This window comes from Gorilla gorilla, chromosome 4, assembly GCF_029281585.2.
Source record: "Gorilla gorilla gorilla isolate KB3781 chromosome 4, NHGRI_mGorGor1-v2.1_pri, whole genome shotgun sequence".
Taxonomy (NCBI): domain Eukaryota; kingdom Metazoa; phylum Chordata; class Mammalia; order Primates; family Hominidae; genus Gorilla; species Gorilla gorilla.
The window spans coordinates 149,578,693-149,597,282 of NC_073228.2; the positions used below are offsets into that span (position 1 = coordinate 149,578,693).

At 36.2% G+C, this 18,590-nt stretch overlaps 2 protein-coding genes across 4 annotated transcripts in view; both read right to left on the reverse strand.

The window, feature by feature from the left end:
* The window catches only part of PRELID2 (PRELI domain containing 2), a 336,098-nt gene that overhangs the window by 213,053 nt on the left and 104,455 nt on the right, over positions 1 to 18,590 (reverse strand). The gene's annotated exons all lie outside the window — the stretch shown is intronic.
* On the reverse strand, positions 13,099 to 17,664 carry LOC129533630 (short transient receptor potential channel 6-like). The gene has a single exon (XM_055387292.2). The coding sequence runs from the start codon at positions 16,271 to 16,273 to the stop codon at positions 15,509 to 15,511; it is 765 nt and encodes a 254-aa protein (XP_055243267.1). The 5' UTR covers positions 16,274 to 17,664; the 3' UTR covers positions 13,099 to 15,508.

Consider the following 18,590-nt stretch of genomic DNA (forward strand, 5'->3'; position numbering starts at 1 on the left):
TTTCAGCAGAGATGAAAGTTATTACTTATATATATAAATTCAACACATACATGAAAAAATGGAAACATGAAAAGTGAAAAATGAAATATCAGAGATGAAGAATATATTTGATAGGGTTATCAGAAGACTGATCAAAGCAGAGGAAAGGGTCAGTCAAGCTAAAGATAGGTCAATAGAAACTGTCTAAATTGAAATACATACAGAAAAAAGAATAAGGGGAAATAACAAAGAGAAGAACAACATAGAACTGCGGGACAATATTAGATTAACAAACATATAACTGGAGTTCCAGACAGAGAGAATGAAGCAAAAGAAATTAATATATGATCACAATCTTCCAAAATTAATGACAAATCAACTACAGATCCAAAAAGCTTACCTAACCCTAAACAAGCTGAACAAAAATAAAAAACATACCTAGACACATTATAGTTAAACTACTAAAAGCCAAAGGTATAGAGAAAAATCTTAAAAGCAGCCAAAGTGGTAAGTGAGAAGGGGAATACTGCATACAAGAGAACTCTAAGAATGATATCTGACTTTATATATATATATATACTTTACATTATATATAATGATATCTGACTTTTATATATACTTTATATATATATCTGACTTTATATATATACATATATATGTATACTTTATATATATATATACACACACTATATATATACTATATATATATATGCCAGAAGACAATGGAATTACATTTTTAAAGTGCTTTATATATATATACTTTTTATATATACTTTATATATATACACTAAAGTATATATATACTTTATATACATAAAATATATATAGTATATATATAATATATATTTATATAGTATATATACTATATATATATAAAGTCAGATATCATTCTTAGAGTTTGCTTGTATGAGAGTTCTTCTGGCATATATATATATGCCAGAAGACAATGGAATTACATTTTAAAGTGCTGAAAGAGGGGGAGAAAAACTGTCTATATTCAGTGAAATTGTTCTTCAAATATGTGTTCTATATTCAGTGAAATTGTTCTTCAAATATGCATGGGGAATAAGCACATTTTCACATAAACAAAAACTAAAAAAAAAAGTCCATAGCAGACTAAGAACTGGCTAACTCTAGAGCCAACATTTTAGGACAAGAACTGAACTGAGCTCCTGATGACTGCACCTGTAAACAATAAACCTTTATTTTTACCCTCTTGTCCCCTCATGCCCCAGGAAGAGAGCATGAATATAGTAATGAAATAGGCTCCTCTGCGGTGTTTGGTCAAGTTTTAGGCACAACACCAACCACTTTTAGCCTCAATCCACTCTGTTTATGTTAGAATTAAATAAGTGTGACAGATTGGCATGAAACTTCATGACCGAGATTTAACAGGCACAAATGCCCAAGGAACCAAACAAGAACTAAGAAGAACTCCCCATGGGACTTCAAGGGAATAAGCTTGTATTAATATCCTTCTTGGACAGAAGTAACTTCCCTGAAGTATCTTCCCTCCAGGTCAATAAACCCTATTCCCTGCTTTGAAAATAAGAATCAAATCGTTTTCGAAGCCGGAGCTTCAAAAACAAAACACCAGGAAGCTAGGAACTCTTCCCTAGAATATTTCAACAATTCTGCCTTTCCAGGAAATAATATGTGTTAAGTTCCTATTAAGTGCTAAGTAATTTCATATATTTTACCTCATTTAACCTTTACAACCGATCTTTGAAGTTCAAATTCAAATCCAATTTTGTCTGATTCTAATATCTGTGTCGTAAGTTCACAAGTCTCCTTCTTGTTGCCAAATCCAAACTCCCTTTCTCTCCTTTCATTTTACCAGGCCTTTCAATAAGCACTTAACAGTTAACTTGCCTGCATTCTTGAAGCACTTTCTTCTTGTTGCTTCTGTGCCATCCCTCTTTCCTGCTCTTCTACTTCATTATCTTCTCTCAGTCTTTTTTCTGGGCTCCGGTACTTATTCCTAACCACTCAGCAGCTAATCCTTGGCCTCTTTCTCTATTTTATCTACATACTCCATCTAGGCAAGCCTTCCCAATGCCATGGATTTAAATACCACATCTGTATTGAAGACTTCAAAATCTCTCCTGGAAATCCACACTCATACAATCAACCCTTTATTTGTCACTTCTGTTTGTACTTCTGATAGAAATGTTTGCTTTTTTATTATCAAAACAGAACTTTTCTATTCCCCAGGAATTCTTCAGTCATCTTCAGAATAAATAGCATCTCCACTCACCGAATTACTCAAGCCAAAAATCTAGAGGTTATCTTCAGTCCCTTTATTTCTTTATCCCCCAAAATCAATGCAATAGCAAATCTAGTTAACTTGTCTTCAAATGAATCCCAACAGCCATTTCTCCTCTTTACTTCTACTACCCTCATCTGAGCTGCCATCGCCTCTTGCCTAGACCATTGCTATACTTTCTAACTGATCTCCCTGATTCCAATCTTACTAAAATCCATTTTCTGCAGAATAGCCAGTGAACTTTTTGGAACTTAAATCCAATCAAGTTACTCTCCTACTTAAAAATCATCCAATGCTTCCATCCCACTTAGAATGAAATCCAAACTTCCCACCCCAGCTTACAACCACCCACATGATTGGATGCCGGTCTTCTTCTCTGACCTCATTCTGCTCCCACTTCACTCACCGCTGCCCATCCACACTGGTTTCTGTACTTCACACCCACCACATTGGCTTCCACCTTAAAGCCTTTGCGTGTGCTAGTCATGCTCCAGAAATGTTTCTCCCTATGAGTGTCCCATGGATGGCTTCTTCTTGTCATTTAGGCCCAGTAGATAAACTGTTACTTCTGCAGAGAAGGCTTTCTTGACCATCGATCTAGAGTAGTCACCAAGTAAAATATCATCACATCATTGTATTTTAATTATCTCCATGGCAAGTATCATTGTCTATTTTCTTGTTTATTTATTTGTTTAGGTCTAACCAAGCTTGTCCAACCCATGGCCCTCTGGCTGCGTGTGGCCCAGGATGGCTTTGAATGTGGCCCAACCCAAATTTGTAAACTTTCTTAAAACATTATGAGATTTTTTTGGCGATTTTTTTTTAGCTCATCAGCTATTGGTAGTATTAATGTACTTTATGTGTAGCCCAAGACAATTATTCTTCTTCCAATGTGGCCCAGAGAAGCCAAAAGATTGGACACCCCTGGTCTAAGTCTTCTGTTAGAATGTAAAATCCAAAACCTATCCTGTGTTGTTCATCACTGTATATGTAGCGACTAGAATAGTGCCCAGCACATGGTGGGCTCTCAACAAATGTCTACTGAAAGGATCAGTCGATGAATAACCAAGGAGACAAAGCAAAGATGTTTATCATAAAGGAAGAGAAAACCACCAGGAATCCTTCACTGAGAAGAAATCATGGTGAGCTACCATGTCTTGACACTTCTATATCAGAGCCACCTTGTTCTGGGGTGGATGCTCAGAAACCTCTTTCTCATCTTCAAAGGCAAGTCAAGATTTCTTCTTCTATCTATATATTTCTTTTTAATTTTTTACTGTTATAACATTAAAGACATTTTGAAAACATAAAAAGGCAATCTATGATACCATCATAACAAAGCAGCTTTCATGTATTCATCTTTCCTTTGAGTTTTTATTCATAAGCAGACATAGTTTTCACACAGTTGCAACCAAAGTATATATGCTATTTTACTGGCTTGATTTTTACACTTACTATTATATTATAACCATTTTCTATGCTACTGAAGATCTGAATATTTTTGTAATATTAATAACAGCTGGCATTTATTGAGAGTTTGCTATGTGCCTGGCATTGCTCTCAACACTGGTATTGTCTTGTTTTATCTGCATAATAACTTTTTAGAGTGTGTCCTATTATTATTTCCATTTTGTTCTATTTTCTCTTCTGGACAAGGCACTTGCATCCGCACACTATATGTATGAACACAAAGTTGATTGTTGATATTGACTGACACAACTCTTATACCCATCAATAATGGAATGTGTGAATAAAGTATGATACATCTAGTCTGTGTGCACTATACTGCTATTAAAAATAAGTACGTGAAACTATATAAGAAGATATGGAAAAAATATTAAGTGAAAAGAGAATCAGAAAAATATGTTTATTATGATCCCATTAATGCTTATTTTAATAAATCATGCATAGCTACATTAAAGAAAGCCACATATTATTTTATGCTATTTCTCTGAAATGTCTGGCCCATACAAATCCCTAGTGACAGAAAGTAGATTAATGGTTGACAGAGGCTGGGGAGAAGGGGAAATGGAGAGTGACTACTAACAGGCATGAGGTTTCTTTGAGAGTGATAAAGATGTCTGAAAATTAGACAGTAGTTATGGCTGGTTGCTCAACTTTGTGAATATACTAAAACCCACTCAACTGTACACTTTAAAATGGTGAATTTTATGGTATGTGAGTTATGTTTCAATAAATAATATGTTTTTAAAATAACTGAAGAAAAAAGTCTTATTATATATACGCATGTATTTGAGTAAAGAAAGGGGATAAAACGATGCACAGAAAATTGGTAGTGGTAGAAGAAAGATGAGGTGGAAATATGTAAGACAATAAAGGAAGTTTCTTTCTGCCTAGTTCTATTTCATTTGAATCCTATGATTTGAATATAATTACAATTTTATTTCTTGTATTATTTAATATAATAAATTAGATTAAAAATAATTATAATAAAATTTAAAATTTCAAATCAAGTAAAATTATAATAAAATATTATAAATTAAAATCAAGTAAGTAAAATGGGCCCTAATATTTAATTTTTGTTAGCTAACCAAAGTGCTAAGATCAATACTATCAACAGATGTAATATAAATGAGAGGATTGCAGGGTAGTGTTTCTCCTTCTTAGTTCATTTGTCCTTCAGAGGCTGAGTATTTTCTTCTCCATGGTGAGAATAACTTTTCTGGATTCATAATGGGTTTTGACATTGTACTACATTAAAAATATATATAGCTACTGTCGACTCTTAAATAATCACCCTGGAGAGTGACAGTAAGGATAACTGAAGTTCATGGAAAGCAAAAAGCAAATCTGACACTGCTATATTTTCTTATTTTTGTTTCATCCAAGAATGCAAAATAAAATGCTCAAATGCAACAGTGAAAAAGTAGAGGCATTATCTGTAGATTACATATGGTCATCTACTTAGGAAAAACAACAGAATCTAGAGACAAGCTATTAGAAAAAATAAGAGCTTAGCAATGATGCTGATATATGATTGACCTACAAAAATCAATAGTATTCCTCAACACCAGCAATACCCAATTCGAAAATATAATAAAAAATAAAATAAGCAACAAACTATGAAATATCTAGGAATTAACCTAAGTGACAAAACCGAATATCTCTCCAGAAAACAATCCTAAAATCTAATTAAGAATGTAAAAGATGATTAGAATAAATGGAAAGATCTTCCATGACTTGAATAAAATTAATAATAATTTTAAAGACATAAATTTTCCCATAACTAATGTATAAATTCCCAGTCAAATTTCAACTTGAATGCATTTGAGAAATGTATCATATTTGCTCTAAAATTTACATGGAAGAATAAAGACCCATGCTTAGCTAAGTAAACCATAAAACAAAAAACTAAAAAGCAAGCTTCTAGATATTAAGATATGTTTATTAAGCCATAAAAATTAACAAATAGACCAATGGAACAGAATAAATAGCAGAGAAACACACTAGTGTGTTTGAATACTTGACATATGACAAAATGCAAATAATTAAGAAAAGATTTGATTGTTTAAGAGAAGGTATTGGAAAAAATGTTTATTACATGGAGAAAAACAGAACTGGTTTTCTCCATAATATTACATGAAAAGGGCCACTCTTGATAAGTGTAAGATGTGAGGGTAACAGGTAGAACCATAAAGTTAACTGAGGAAAATGTCTTGGACTTTATAAATAAATAAAATAAAAGCAAACACTATATGGGAAAAAGAAGGTGACTGATTTGATGGCATCAAATTTAAAGAGTTCTGCTTTCTGGGTATCCTGAGGATAATGATGGCCATCTAAATCTGAATCACTTGACAACATTTCCAAACCATAAAGATTAACAAAAGGACAAATAAAACCACAGGAGACACAAACCTTCAGGATAACTGGAAGATAGAGAACACTAGCTCCCCCTGAAAGCATTTGTAGAGAATGTGGGAAGTCCAGGAAAACTGTGGGAAGAGAAAACGGGGAGTAGCATGTCTAAGATTAAATTAAAATCACCCTGAAAAAGAGAAGGCCTACACTAATCATGAAAAAATTTAACAAGAAGAATGACTGCAGGCTTTAAGATGTGTAGGACTCAAGGTGGTGGCCTCAGAAGGGCACAATAATTTGAGAAAAAGACAGTATAAAGAAAAACACTTCGGAGTCTTGATGGTGAAGAGAAGCATGTAAAAGAAACAAAATCCTACAAGACAAAAGGGAGTAAAACATTGGGAGATAAATGGTAACTTTCCCATTACGAGAGAGAGAAAGAGAGAGAGAGAGGGAATACATACATATGTGCATGCATACACATATTTATACATAATGACAGATCGATATCCATTGAAGAAGCTCCACTTCATTACACAGATAGAAGAGGGATCTCTTGAATTAAATGCTTATAATCTCCCCGGATTGCCAACCTGATACACAAAATAAAGACTGAAAAAGAATCTACATTTACACAAACCTACCGGAAGGATAAAATGGAAACTTAAAACTGAAACATTCAAAATGATAAAATTCCTCCCCCTCCAACCTCCAAAACAACTACAAAGCCAAAGAAACTATAGTGCAATACCCCAAACTAAATCCAGTGTCTTCAAACAAGCATGTAGGAATATGAAAAACACCTTAAATCAGATCATCAAAATCTAAGGAACAGAAATGTACATAAAACAGAAAGAAATTAAGTAAGAGTTGATTGAAAAAAAAGAAATCTTCTCAGAAAAATGAAAAATTAAGTTACAAATTACCCAAGGAATATTATATGCAAATAAACATGTGATAAGAGGAAATGAAGAAAAGCAGAAAAATGAGACAATAAAAATAAAACATTAAAAGAGTCTAAAAGGAAGTGATTTAAATGGAGGACAAGCAAAGAAGATCCAATTACACGTAATTGAACTCTCTGAAAAAGAAAAAAGAATGTAATAGAACTAATATTTTAAAATATAATTTCAGAAAATGTTCAGGAAATTACAGAAAATCTAAATCCACATACTAAATGGGCCCACCAGATACTTGAGAAAATTCACCCTCAGTAGTCAACCCTCAGATATATTCCAGTAAAATTATGAGACATTAAACATAATTTAAAAAAAAAAACACCTCAGGTCTCCCAGAAGGGAAAAAAAAAATCTTACAATGGCAACAGAATTGTTAGCATCAGACTTCTCAAGAGCAACATACAGATCAAGGCAACAAGCAAGCAGTATTTGCAAGAAATTCAAGAGGAAAAAAATGTGAACCAAAGATTTTATATTCAGCTAAGCTGTTCTTCAAGATCAAGGTCTAAAAAGATAAATAAATAAAAACTAGTTTTACATATGTAAAAACTTGGAGAGTCCTGTATTCATGACTCCTTCTTGAAGAAACTACTAAAGGACTAGTTTCATCCATCCATGTTATCACTGTGAAAATTTAGGTAAAAGGGTTAATAGTGAGGACTTAATACATATAATTTTAGATTTAAGATAAAACAGAAATAGAGACAAAGGTAGAAAAATAACATAAAATGTCAAACGCTCCCATAAAATAAAAATAATCTGAAAAAAAAGTGAAAGAAAAGGGAGAGGGGAATTGGAAAGGAGAATAAATGCATTATTGTTGTATAGAAGCAGTTCTCAAATGTTTTGGCCTCTGAAATCTTTTACACTTCTAAGCTTTTTGAGGACCTCAGAAAGTTTTTGTTTACGTGAGTTATATCTATTATGAAGTAGATATATCTGCCATATTAGAAATTAAATTTGAAAGGTTTTAAAATATTTTTTATTTTAAAATAATAAACCCATTACATAATATAAAACTTTTTCCAAAAAATATAGCAGCAAGAATTATTTCATATTTTTGCAAATCCCTTTAAGGTCTGCCTTAATAGAAGACAGCTAGATTTTCATATGTGTTTCACACTTTCATTAGCCATCAGAGCAATGATATCATCACTTACCATATAGCCTCTGGAAAACTTTCACACGCACTCATGAGAAAAGGAGAGTAGAAAAGTGAAATGATGTCTTAGTATTATTATGAAAATAGTTTTGATCTCGCAGATTCCATGAAAGCGTTTCAAGGATCCCCTACTGAACATTTTGAGAACAGCTATTGTATAGATCAAGGGGAGGAGTCAAGGGTATGTCAGAAATTGACAAACCAGAGAATAAAGGCTAACCAGCAGACAAGGGAATTTTTAAAAGGTGTAAATACAAATGTTATCACTAAATACCTAATCCTAATACCAAAAGAAATTTTAAAAATTAAAGAGCAAAGCAAACACATCATATAGAGAAACAGAAAATGTAATAAAATCACATAGTAATTTTATAAAAACTACAACTGAAATAAAGTGACAGAGTATAGATCAAACATAACAAGGATATTAGTTAATTGTGGATTGGCTTAACTCATCTTCTAAAATAAAAATATTTCTGAATTAACTCACCAACAGGTATCAAAGCCAGGATGTATATAAGACCCACACCTAAAAACAGTGATTCAGAAGAGCTAAATCTAAAGAGATGGACACAGACATAACAGGAAATAGAATTAATAAGAAGGCAGGGTTTGCAATCCTGACATAAGACAAGGTAGAATGCCAACCAGAAAAACCTTTTAATGTAACAAAAAAGCACTTTAATGTTAAAATCTGTAATTCAAAATAGAGATAAAACATTTAGGAATATTTATGCACCAAATAACAGAGCAACACCTGCATAAAGCAGAAACTGCAGGAGAAGCAAGCAGAAATATACAGAAGCACACTAAAAATAGACTTTAGTATCCTACACCAGGTCAAGCAGACAAAACATTGATAGACTTAAACAACATTCTCAATAAGACAGATCTTACAGATCTTATAGAAATGTATCAAACATTAAACCCTGATAATAGAAAATACATTTTCCTCTTTAGCACACATGGAACATTTACAAAATTGATCAAGTATTAGGTAAAAAAAAAATCGGTAAGTCACAAAGAGAAGAAATATTACCGACAACGCTCTCAGATTATAATACAATAAAATAAGGAAAATGATAATTCAAAATTTAAAAACTCAACTGAAAATAATTTGGGATTTTTTCTGAGACAGAGTCTCGCTCTGTCTCCCAGGCTGGAGTGCAGTAGCACAATCTCAGCTCACTGCAACCTCCGCCTCACAGGTTATAGTGATTCTCCTGTCTCAGTCTCCAGACTAGCTGGGATTACTGGCATGTGCCACCACACCTAGCTAATTTTTGTAGTTTTAGTAGAAACCAGTATCAAATTAATAATTTTTTTTGAGACAGAGTCTCACTCTGTGTCACCCAGGCTGGAGTGCAGTGGCACAATCTCGGCTCACTGCAGCCTCCACCTCCTGGGTTCAAGCAATTCTCCTGCCTCAGCCTCCTGAGTAGCTGGGACTACAGGCACAGCACTATGATGTCCAGCTAATTTTTGTATTTTTAGTAGAGACGGGGTTTCACCATGTTGGCCAAGCTGATCTTGATCTCCTGTTCTAAGCTGATCTGCCCACCTCGGCCTCCCAAAGTGCTGGGATTACAGGTGTGAGCCACCACACCCGGCCCCAAATTAATAATTTATTTTAAAAAATACAGTTTACCAACACTGACTAAAGTAGAGTTTAGAAAGCTTAAACCAACTTTTATAGAAAAAACATTGTATCAAGGCTATACCCCCCAAAAAGGCACCAGGAGCAGAAGTTTTCACAAGGAAATTTGACCAAACTATCAATAACCAGAGAGACCCGATGTTACAAAAATTGTTTCGAAACATAAAACATGAAGGAAAATTGTCAAAAATCATTTTATGAAGCAAGTATAATATTGATACCTAAATTTGATTGTCAAAAATTTAAATAAAATTACAGACCAATATAGCTTATAAATACTAATGCAAAAATAGTAAATATTTACAAGCAAATAGAATTCATCACCATACTGTGAAAATAATACATAATGACCAAGCAGAGTTTATTCCAGGAATACAATGTATCATAAACATAAGAAATTCATGAATATAAAGTAAGCACACAAACACACCATGATTCTGTAGCCACAGTTTTATTTTATACAAAAACACTACAGAAACGTGCAAGACTTGTACCAAATATCCTGTTGGGTGCACAGACCAGGACTATTCAATGTAGAGAGGTCTATACAAAGGAGTAAATACATGGAGATGGGATTATTGAGACCATTTTGGAACGTTTGCAAAACGTATCACAGATAAAAAGCTATTATCTTTAATATATTTAACAACTTAAAAGGGGAAATAACTAAAACCTTAATAAAACAATGAGTTAAAGGCACAAGCCAAAAATTCATTAAAAAGGCATACAATAGTCCTTAATCATATGAAACTATTTTAATTTTACTCATAATAAGAGAAATGCAAATAAAATGACACTGAGATACCATTTCTCTTCTATCACATTGGCAAAAAGTTTAAAAGCTTGGCAACACATTCTGTTGGCAAGGCTTGTAAGGCACTCTCATTCATTGCTGGTGGGAATGTAAATGACACAACTCTTACGTTGGGGGAATTTGGCAATCTCTAACAAATTGTATGTGCATTTTTCTTACAACTCAGCAATCTCAAATCTAGAAACTTACCCTGAATATATATCTCCAACAATAAGAAAAGACATTTGCATTAGGTTATTCATAGCAGCCTTATTTATAAATGCAAAATATTGGAAGTGACCTAAATATCTATATATAAAAGATTGATCAGTAAATTCTGATGCATACACACAATGGAACGCTATGCATTTGTAATAAAGAATAAAGGATAGCTCTATGAGCTAATATGAAATAAGTTCAGCATATGTTGATAAGTGACAAATGCAACATGCAAATATACATATATTTCAAACATGTCTATGTAAAAGTAGTTAATTACAAAGGGAAAAATGGTTATCGGCAGACTCGCCTTAACCAAGTGACCTAGGTTAACAGCTTCAGTAACAGTATAAATTGGTATCATGGTCCCCTTGATACGATGTTCTGAGACCACAATATTATCTTTATATTTCTGCCAAAAAATTATGATCATAAAAAAATCAGACAAACCTAAACTTAGAAGTCATCTACAAAATAAAACGTTAAAGACATGAAAAATAAAGAATCCTGAGGGTCTGAGATAATGAAAGGAAACAAAAGAGGCTTAAGCAGAATCCTGAATTGAAGGGAGAAATATCAATCTATAATATCAATATTAAGGTGATTGGCAAAAGTTGAACATAGATAACGGATTAGACAATAATACTGAATCAATATTAAACATCCTGATTCCATACTTATACTTTTGTTATTCCTCGTTGATGTTTTTAGGGAAAACACTGAAATAACAAGAAGTAAATAAATAAATAAATAAATATACATATATATATATATACATATATATATAAAATGCCTGTAACTTACTTGCAAACAGTTCTTTAAAAGTATAAAAAATGAATGTATGTGTATACATATATAATATATAATATATAATATAAAATATTATATATTATATATATATGTGACAGGGTCTTGTTTTGTCACTCAGGCTGGAGTGAAGTGGCATGATCATGGTTCACCATAGCCTTGACCTCCAGGCTCAAGCAATCCTCCCACCTCAGCCTCCAGAGTAGCTGAGACCACAGATGCACACCACTAAGCCTAGCTAATTTTTTGTAGAAATGAGGTCTCACTATGTTACTTAGGCTGGTCTCACACTCCTGGGCCAAAATGATCCTCCCACATCAGCCTCCCAAAGTGCTGGGATTAGAGGTATGAACAACCACTCCCAGCCAACAAATACTTTTTAAATGTGGATCTCTGTTTGACAATAATATGAACAAAGTAAAGTACTTGAAATGTCTAAAATTCATAAGTTATTTACTGTATGTGAAAGGAATTCAAAGCAACAAGAAAAGAGCAATCCCAGTAGAATAAAAGACAAAAGCAATTTACAGAGGAGGAAACCCCAAAAGTTATCAAACATAGTAAGGTGCTCAGAATCATCGGTAATTTGATAAATTCACATTTAAAAAACAATGAGACAGCACTTCACCTCTAACTCACAAACATTAGAAGTCTGAATAATTCTTGGAGTTGGTAGAAATGTAGGGATGTAAACCTTTAAGCACTGCTAACAGGTATACATGGAATAGAAACCAGTACAGCCATTCCAGATAACAAATGAGCACTACTTCATTAAATTAAATATATGCTGCTGTTAAAAAAAAAAAGTCACTGGATATATTTAAAATGGCAAGAAAGACCTTATTCAAGACTATTGCAATAGCAGAGAGAGGCTGAATTCAACTCCACTGAAACAAAAGGCAGTAAGATTCTTAAACGCTGGGAGGAGCTAATAGAAAACTACTAGAGAGTACTAAAGGACATCAGTGTAGGGAGGGTGGCCAATGTGATTAGGTCATCTGTGTTTGCTAATTGTCACTTTCCAAGGGTAGGCTTTTCAAGAGTAGGCTTCTACCCTCCCATAGAGACTGAGAAATGTGGTTCTATTGCCTTCAATGATCATATCTCAAAAGGCTGACTCCAAGATCCTTGAGCAAGACTTTTCTGGGTTGTAGAAGATTTACATATTCTATAGGGAAAAACTTGATAATTAGAATTAAGAATTTAAACAGAAAGAATTTACAGGTGGGTGCAGTAGCTTATGCCTGTAATTCCAGCACTTTGGGAGGCCAAGGCAGGTAGATCACTTGAGCCCAGGAGTTTGAGACCAGCTAGGGCAACATAGTGAGACCCTGTGTCTACAAAAAAAATTTTTTTTAATAGCCAGAGTAGTCTCAGCTACTCCAGAGGCTGAGGTGGGAGGATTGCTTGAGCCCACGAGATGGAGGTTGCAGTGAACCCTGATCCTGCCACTGCACTATAGCCTGGCTGACAGAGAAAGACACTATCTCAGAAAAGAAAGAAACAGCGAAAGAGAGAAGGAAGGAAGGAAGGAAGGAGGGAGGTGAGGGAGGGAGGGACAGAGGGGGAAAGAGAGAAAGAGAGAGAGAGAAAGAGAGAGAGAAAGAAAGAAAGAAAGAGAAAGAAAGAAAGAGAAAAAAAGGGAAAGAAAGAATTTACAATTGCATATTTTCTCAAGTAAATGCTCTAAGCAAAAGGAGGTCAGGGATCTATAGTCAGGGAGAAATCAGTCTAAATTTTAGTCAAGCTGAGAAGAACATTAATTCTGTCTTGGTCAATGCCTATTAGCAATTTCATTCCTGGAGATGGATGGATAGATATGTAGACAGATAGGCAAATATGTACAAGTATGTTCACTGGCACTATTTTTAGGACCAGGAGCAGGAAGTTGGAGTCCACCAAGATGCCTATCTCTGGGAGAATGGATAGGCAAAGTATGATGGATATACAATTATGTAGGTTAAATATAAATTGCCTTGCATCAGTTTCCTCAGCCCAGTTCAGACACCAGCTGTAGCTTTTCACACTGACAGCTTTCCACCTCAACCTTCTGTAGCATGTCTATTAACTTTTCACACTTTGAACTTTCACTCAAACTGTGGGAGCTTGCTCTGCCCACACAAATTGTACAATAGCTCTTGAAGCTTCTGTCTGGAAGTAAATTATAACATTTCATTGTGGTAGGGTGATCAGACCGAACACCAGGTCATTGGGGCAATGAAGTCCAGTGGAGTCAAAGGAATGAGAAAAGACAGTTTGAGAGATAAAGTGGGTCCAGGGGGCCAACGTGAGTATGGAGGCTGTGAAGGCCCAGAGTTCTGGAAGCCCAGACTATTTATTGGTGATCAAACAAAGAAACAGGTGGTAAGAATGTGGGGTTGAAAGGGAGCATTGCATTAAGCACCTGATTTACAGTTGTGATGGTTTAGCATTTATATGGCCAATTCCAAGACACAATCAATCTAGGAGACTGGGAGGGCTAGAAGCAAGGAGCCAGCAAGTCTAGACATATTCCAAAGCCATGAGGGGTTTCATGCCCTGAGCCCTGGATTCTATCCAACCCACGAGGGGTTTTATGCCCTGGGCTTAGATTATGGTGCATCAGGGTAGCCTTCCACCCTTTAGCACAGAGCTTGGTGTTCCAAAGGCCATGAGGGGTTTTAGACCCTGGACCCTGGACATGTTCCAAGACTCTTTTACATTATGTCAGACATGCAAGCCCTGCCTCACCTTCTCCCAATACTCAGCTTTCCTCTCAACATGCCCCCCTTTTCTTTTTCATAAAACCGCCACAGCTATCATTGCTTGTTCTTGATGACGGCTTTCTCTTCAGAGGCAGCTTCCTCTTCAGAGGTGGCTTCTGCATCTGTAGACTAAAAGGAGACAGCACAAGCACACAACCACCAGAACAAAATCCACAAATGTAGAGCCTCCAATGGCCTTCAACTGTAAATCTTTTGGAATGGGATAAGAGTTTTTTAAGGATCTCAGTTACAATACAAATAGATGGTGATGTCTCCCATGGTCTATTTAGAGACACAGGGATCCAAACTCCTTCCCTGGCTTTAATTATCAAGACAGTTTGATTTTTATCAAAGGTTGAATCAAGGCAGGTAAACAAGCAACATTCAGGGCATGTAATAAAGTGTGTATTTATATCAAGAGTAACATTTCCTATTGCTAGCACAACTTTGAATCCAAAAGGTCCCATTGGAGAGAAAAGAAAGAGCATTTTTATCCTTACCTCCCTCCCCTCTGTTCATTTTATATTTTCCCTCTCAGACTTTGACTGGACTTTGAGCCATAGCTAATTTCCATAATTCAGAATATTCCTGTCTGTCCCTGCAAATCTCTGCTAGTCTTTGCTAGTCTCTATGTTTGTACCTCTTTAGGGCACTGACCAGTACCTCTCTAGGGCACTGACCTTACATTGCTAGTCTTTGCTTTTGTACCTCTTTAGGGCACTGACCTTATATTGCTAGTCTTTGCTTTTGTACATCTTTAGGGCACTGATCAGTATCTCTTTAGGGCACTGACCTTATATTGTTAGTCTTCATCTATCCCTGCCTGTCCCTGTCTGTCCCTATGATACCTGTTAGTTCCTGTGAGTTCCTGCAAGTCCCTGTCTTTTCCTATCTATCTCTATTTATCTCTATCTCTACTTACTTATCTCTACATCTTCCTGGAAACCTTTTTTATGGCCCTGGGTAGAGCTCAGAAATCCACACTTTAAGCTTCAGCAAGAGACAAAACAGGGACCCCGGACCTGGAACCAGATTGAAGGGAACAGGAAGTGCTCTCCCCTCCCAAAGCAGGAAAACCAGAGTTTGGCCCTTGCAAATTTCTACTCCACATCAGCATCATCCTCAGTTTCCTGGAATGAATTGTTGATCATGGCAATTAACACATTTAGCAAAACAATGACCATTGTAACATTATAGACTCCATAACGAACATAACCAATATTTTCAATGAATTTGTGGTTATAGTTGATGACCACTGATTTCACTTCAGAAAGTCCAAATATAGCCCAGAACAGTGTCTTAAAACTCTCTTCAACTGTTGTGAAGGCTTCATTTTGTTTTGCACCAATGTAGTAGGAGTAGAAGTTGAACGTTCCAATCATAAAGGCCACAAACACCATAATGAATATGACCATGAACCTGAAGATGTCTTTGACTGCTCCTCCAAGCAACATCTGCAGAGGTCCAAAGCTTTCATTTGCTGGCAAAATACAAGCTATCCCAGAGAAACTCAAAACCACAGCAACTGCACAAAGACCTTTAGACACCATCTGAGGATCAGAGGGGTCCCACTCCCTCCTGGCCAAATTGTAGTATTTCACATTATCTCCCAATGTTACTTTTGTCAAGTCCTTCAAAGTATCATTTGTATCAACGATGCTCTGTGTTTCGGAAGCATGCCAGAATGCCCTGAATCTTACAATGAATGATGCTGAAAAAATTGCTAACATACCAAAATCAAGCATATTCCACAACTCAAACAAATATTCCTTGGGGCCTTGAGTCCAAATTTCTTTACATTCAGCCCATATCATGCCTCTGTTCTCATTAAATCTGTTTTTCTCTAGCAGAGGCAGGTTAACCATGAAACTGAAGCTTCAAGATGACTTTACTTGCCCAGGTTCCTTCTAAGTCCTCACTTTGTCTTCTTTTTCTCTAAGTGGGGCCCTCTGAATAAACAAGCCTCAGATTCCACTGGGTCTTACACCCCATGCCTCACCCTCTACATAATAAATGCTTTAAGAAATTCGAGTAAGCAGAATGTTTGCTTTCACTTTGTCCCATTGTTACCCTGGTTCTTCCGAGTACTCAGCTTTCCCACTGAGCTTCTTTCAGTCATCCTCGGGTGTCCGTTGATGATGCGTCCTCTGTTTTACACGCTCTAGCATTCCTTCATCGGAGTCTTTCTTGCCCCATGTTGGGCAGCCAGGAATGTTGGGGTGATCAGACCCAACACCAGGTCGTGGGGGCAATGAAGTCCAGTGGAGTCAAGAGAATGAGAAAAGACAGTTTGAGAGATAAAGTGGGTCCAGGGGGCCAATGTGAGTATGGAGGCTGTGAAGGCCCTGAGCTCTGCAAGCCCAGACTATTTATTGGTGATCAAAGAAACAGGTGGTGAGAATGTGGGGTTGAAAGGGAGCGTTGCATTAAGCACAAGATTTACAGTTGTGATGGTTTAGCCTTTATATGGCCAATTCTAAGACACAATCAATCTAGGAGCCTGAGAGGGCTAGAAGCAAGGAGCCAGCAAGTCTAGACACATTCCAGAGCCACAAGGGGATTTATGCCCTGGGTTTAGATTATGGTGCGTCAGGGTAGCCTTCCACCCTTTAGCACAGAGCTTAGTGTTCCAAAGGCCATGAGGAGTTTTAGACCCTGGACCCTGGACATGTTCCAAGACTCTTTTACATTATGTCAGACATGCAAGCCCTGCCTCAGCTTCTCCCAACACTCAGCTTTTCTCCCAACACACTGGCCAAAGTAATTCTCATAGCCATGCCCAATTTCAAAGAATAGAAGAGAAGTGTAATTCTACCCCATGCCCGTAATGTAGAAAGCAGGTAATATTTAACAAGCAGCACTAATAACTAGAACACTCTCAAAATGCCAGACTAAGGTGATTTTGACTATTCATGCATGGCATGAAGATCCATGACCAGGAGTCATTTGTAATTTTGCTGAGGCATAAATTTGAATCACCCATGCTAATGAGGATGAGGTTGGTTGGAAGAAGTACAAAAGCAAGTTTGTTACCTGTGAGTGAGCCTAGATAACTACTCAGCATCCACATCACATCATATCACATCGCAACTTTGTTCTGACAGAGCAGGAGCATCGCCATCTTGGACAAGCCCCTCATTCTAAAGTTCACCTTAATAAAAAAAAAAAACTGCCTAAATCCAAAAGCCATCAGTCTAATGACTAAGGTCAGCATGACCATAAACCACAAATAACATCTCTAACCAGAAACATTCCAAACTCCTCCCCAACCAGAGACAGGCTAGCCCCGAGATAAACCCCCTCCAGCTGGGAAGATGCCAGTCTCGAGATGGCATCCCTCTGGCCAGAAAGATGCCTGCCCCAAGGCAAACTCCCCTCCACCCAGAGACATTCCAACCCCACCATAAAACTTCTCCCTCAAACAGGAACATTCGAAGCTTCTGATAAGCCCCCTCACCCTAAAACTAATACATACTCTTAGTCTGTAAGAGAAAGCACTCCTGATAGAAATTGGCCAGGAGTGTCTCTCAGGTTTTAACTAAAGAAAACCTGTCTTTAACTGCCAGCTGCATTTCGTGTTTCTTTCCTCTTTAACTCTTACATGTTCTACATTGTTGCATGTGTACTAATGTTTAAAGCATATATTTGCATTTCACAGGGGAAATTATCTGCCGGGATTCCCAGAGTTTTTGGAACATACTCAGTTTTGAACATAAGGATCCTTTCATTGATCCATTGATCACAGCTATGGACCAAGGCAAATGTTAATATTGGCTTCTATTCTCAGCCATAATCCTGCTCCATTCCTAAAATGCAGAGTGACTAAGATGCATACTGACAGGGAATCCAGTGAGTCCAATGTGTCAGAGAGATATTCACCCATCAAAGTGGTCTGAACACTGTGGAACTCTTCATTCCAAATTGTTAGAGAGTACGACATGGGAAAAAGCACTGGATTTGGAGCCAAACACTTACTATCTGAATAATCTGGGGCATGACATTAAACCATTCTTAGCCTTACTGTCTTCGTTAGTAAAATGAGGCTAATTACAACATGGCAGGTCATTTCTCCCTTCCTCACTATACTTTGTTCCTTCTACCCCTCACTACTTTTGAAATTATGCTATGAGAAATCGTCAAATTTAGCAAAGAAACGAGTTTGTGTCTCCATTACAATGAATC

Coding starts and splice junctions, on each gene's coding strand:
- LOC129533630 (XM_055387292.2), bottom strand. CDS start 16,273: ATGGTTAACCTGCCTCTGCTAGAGAAAAACAGATTTAATGAGAACAGA.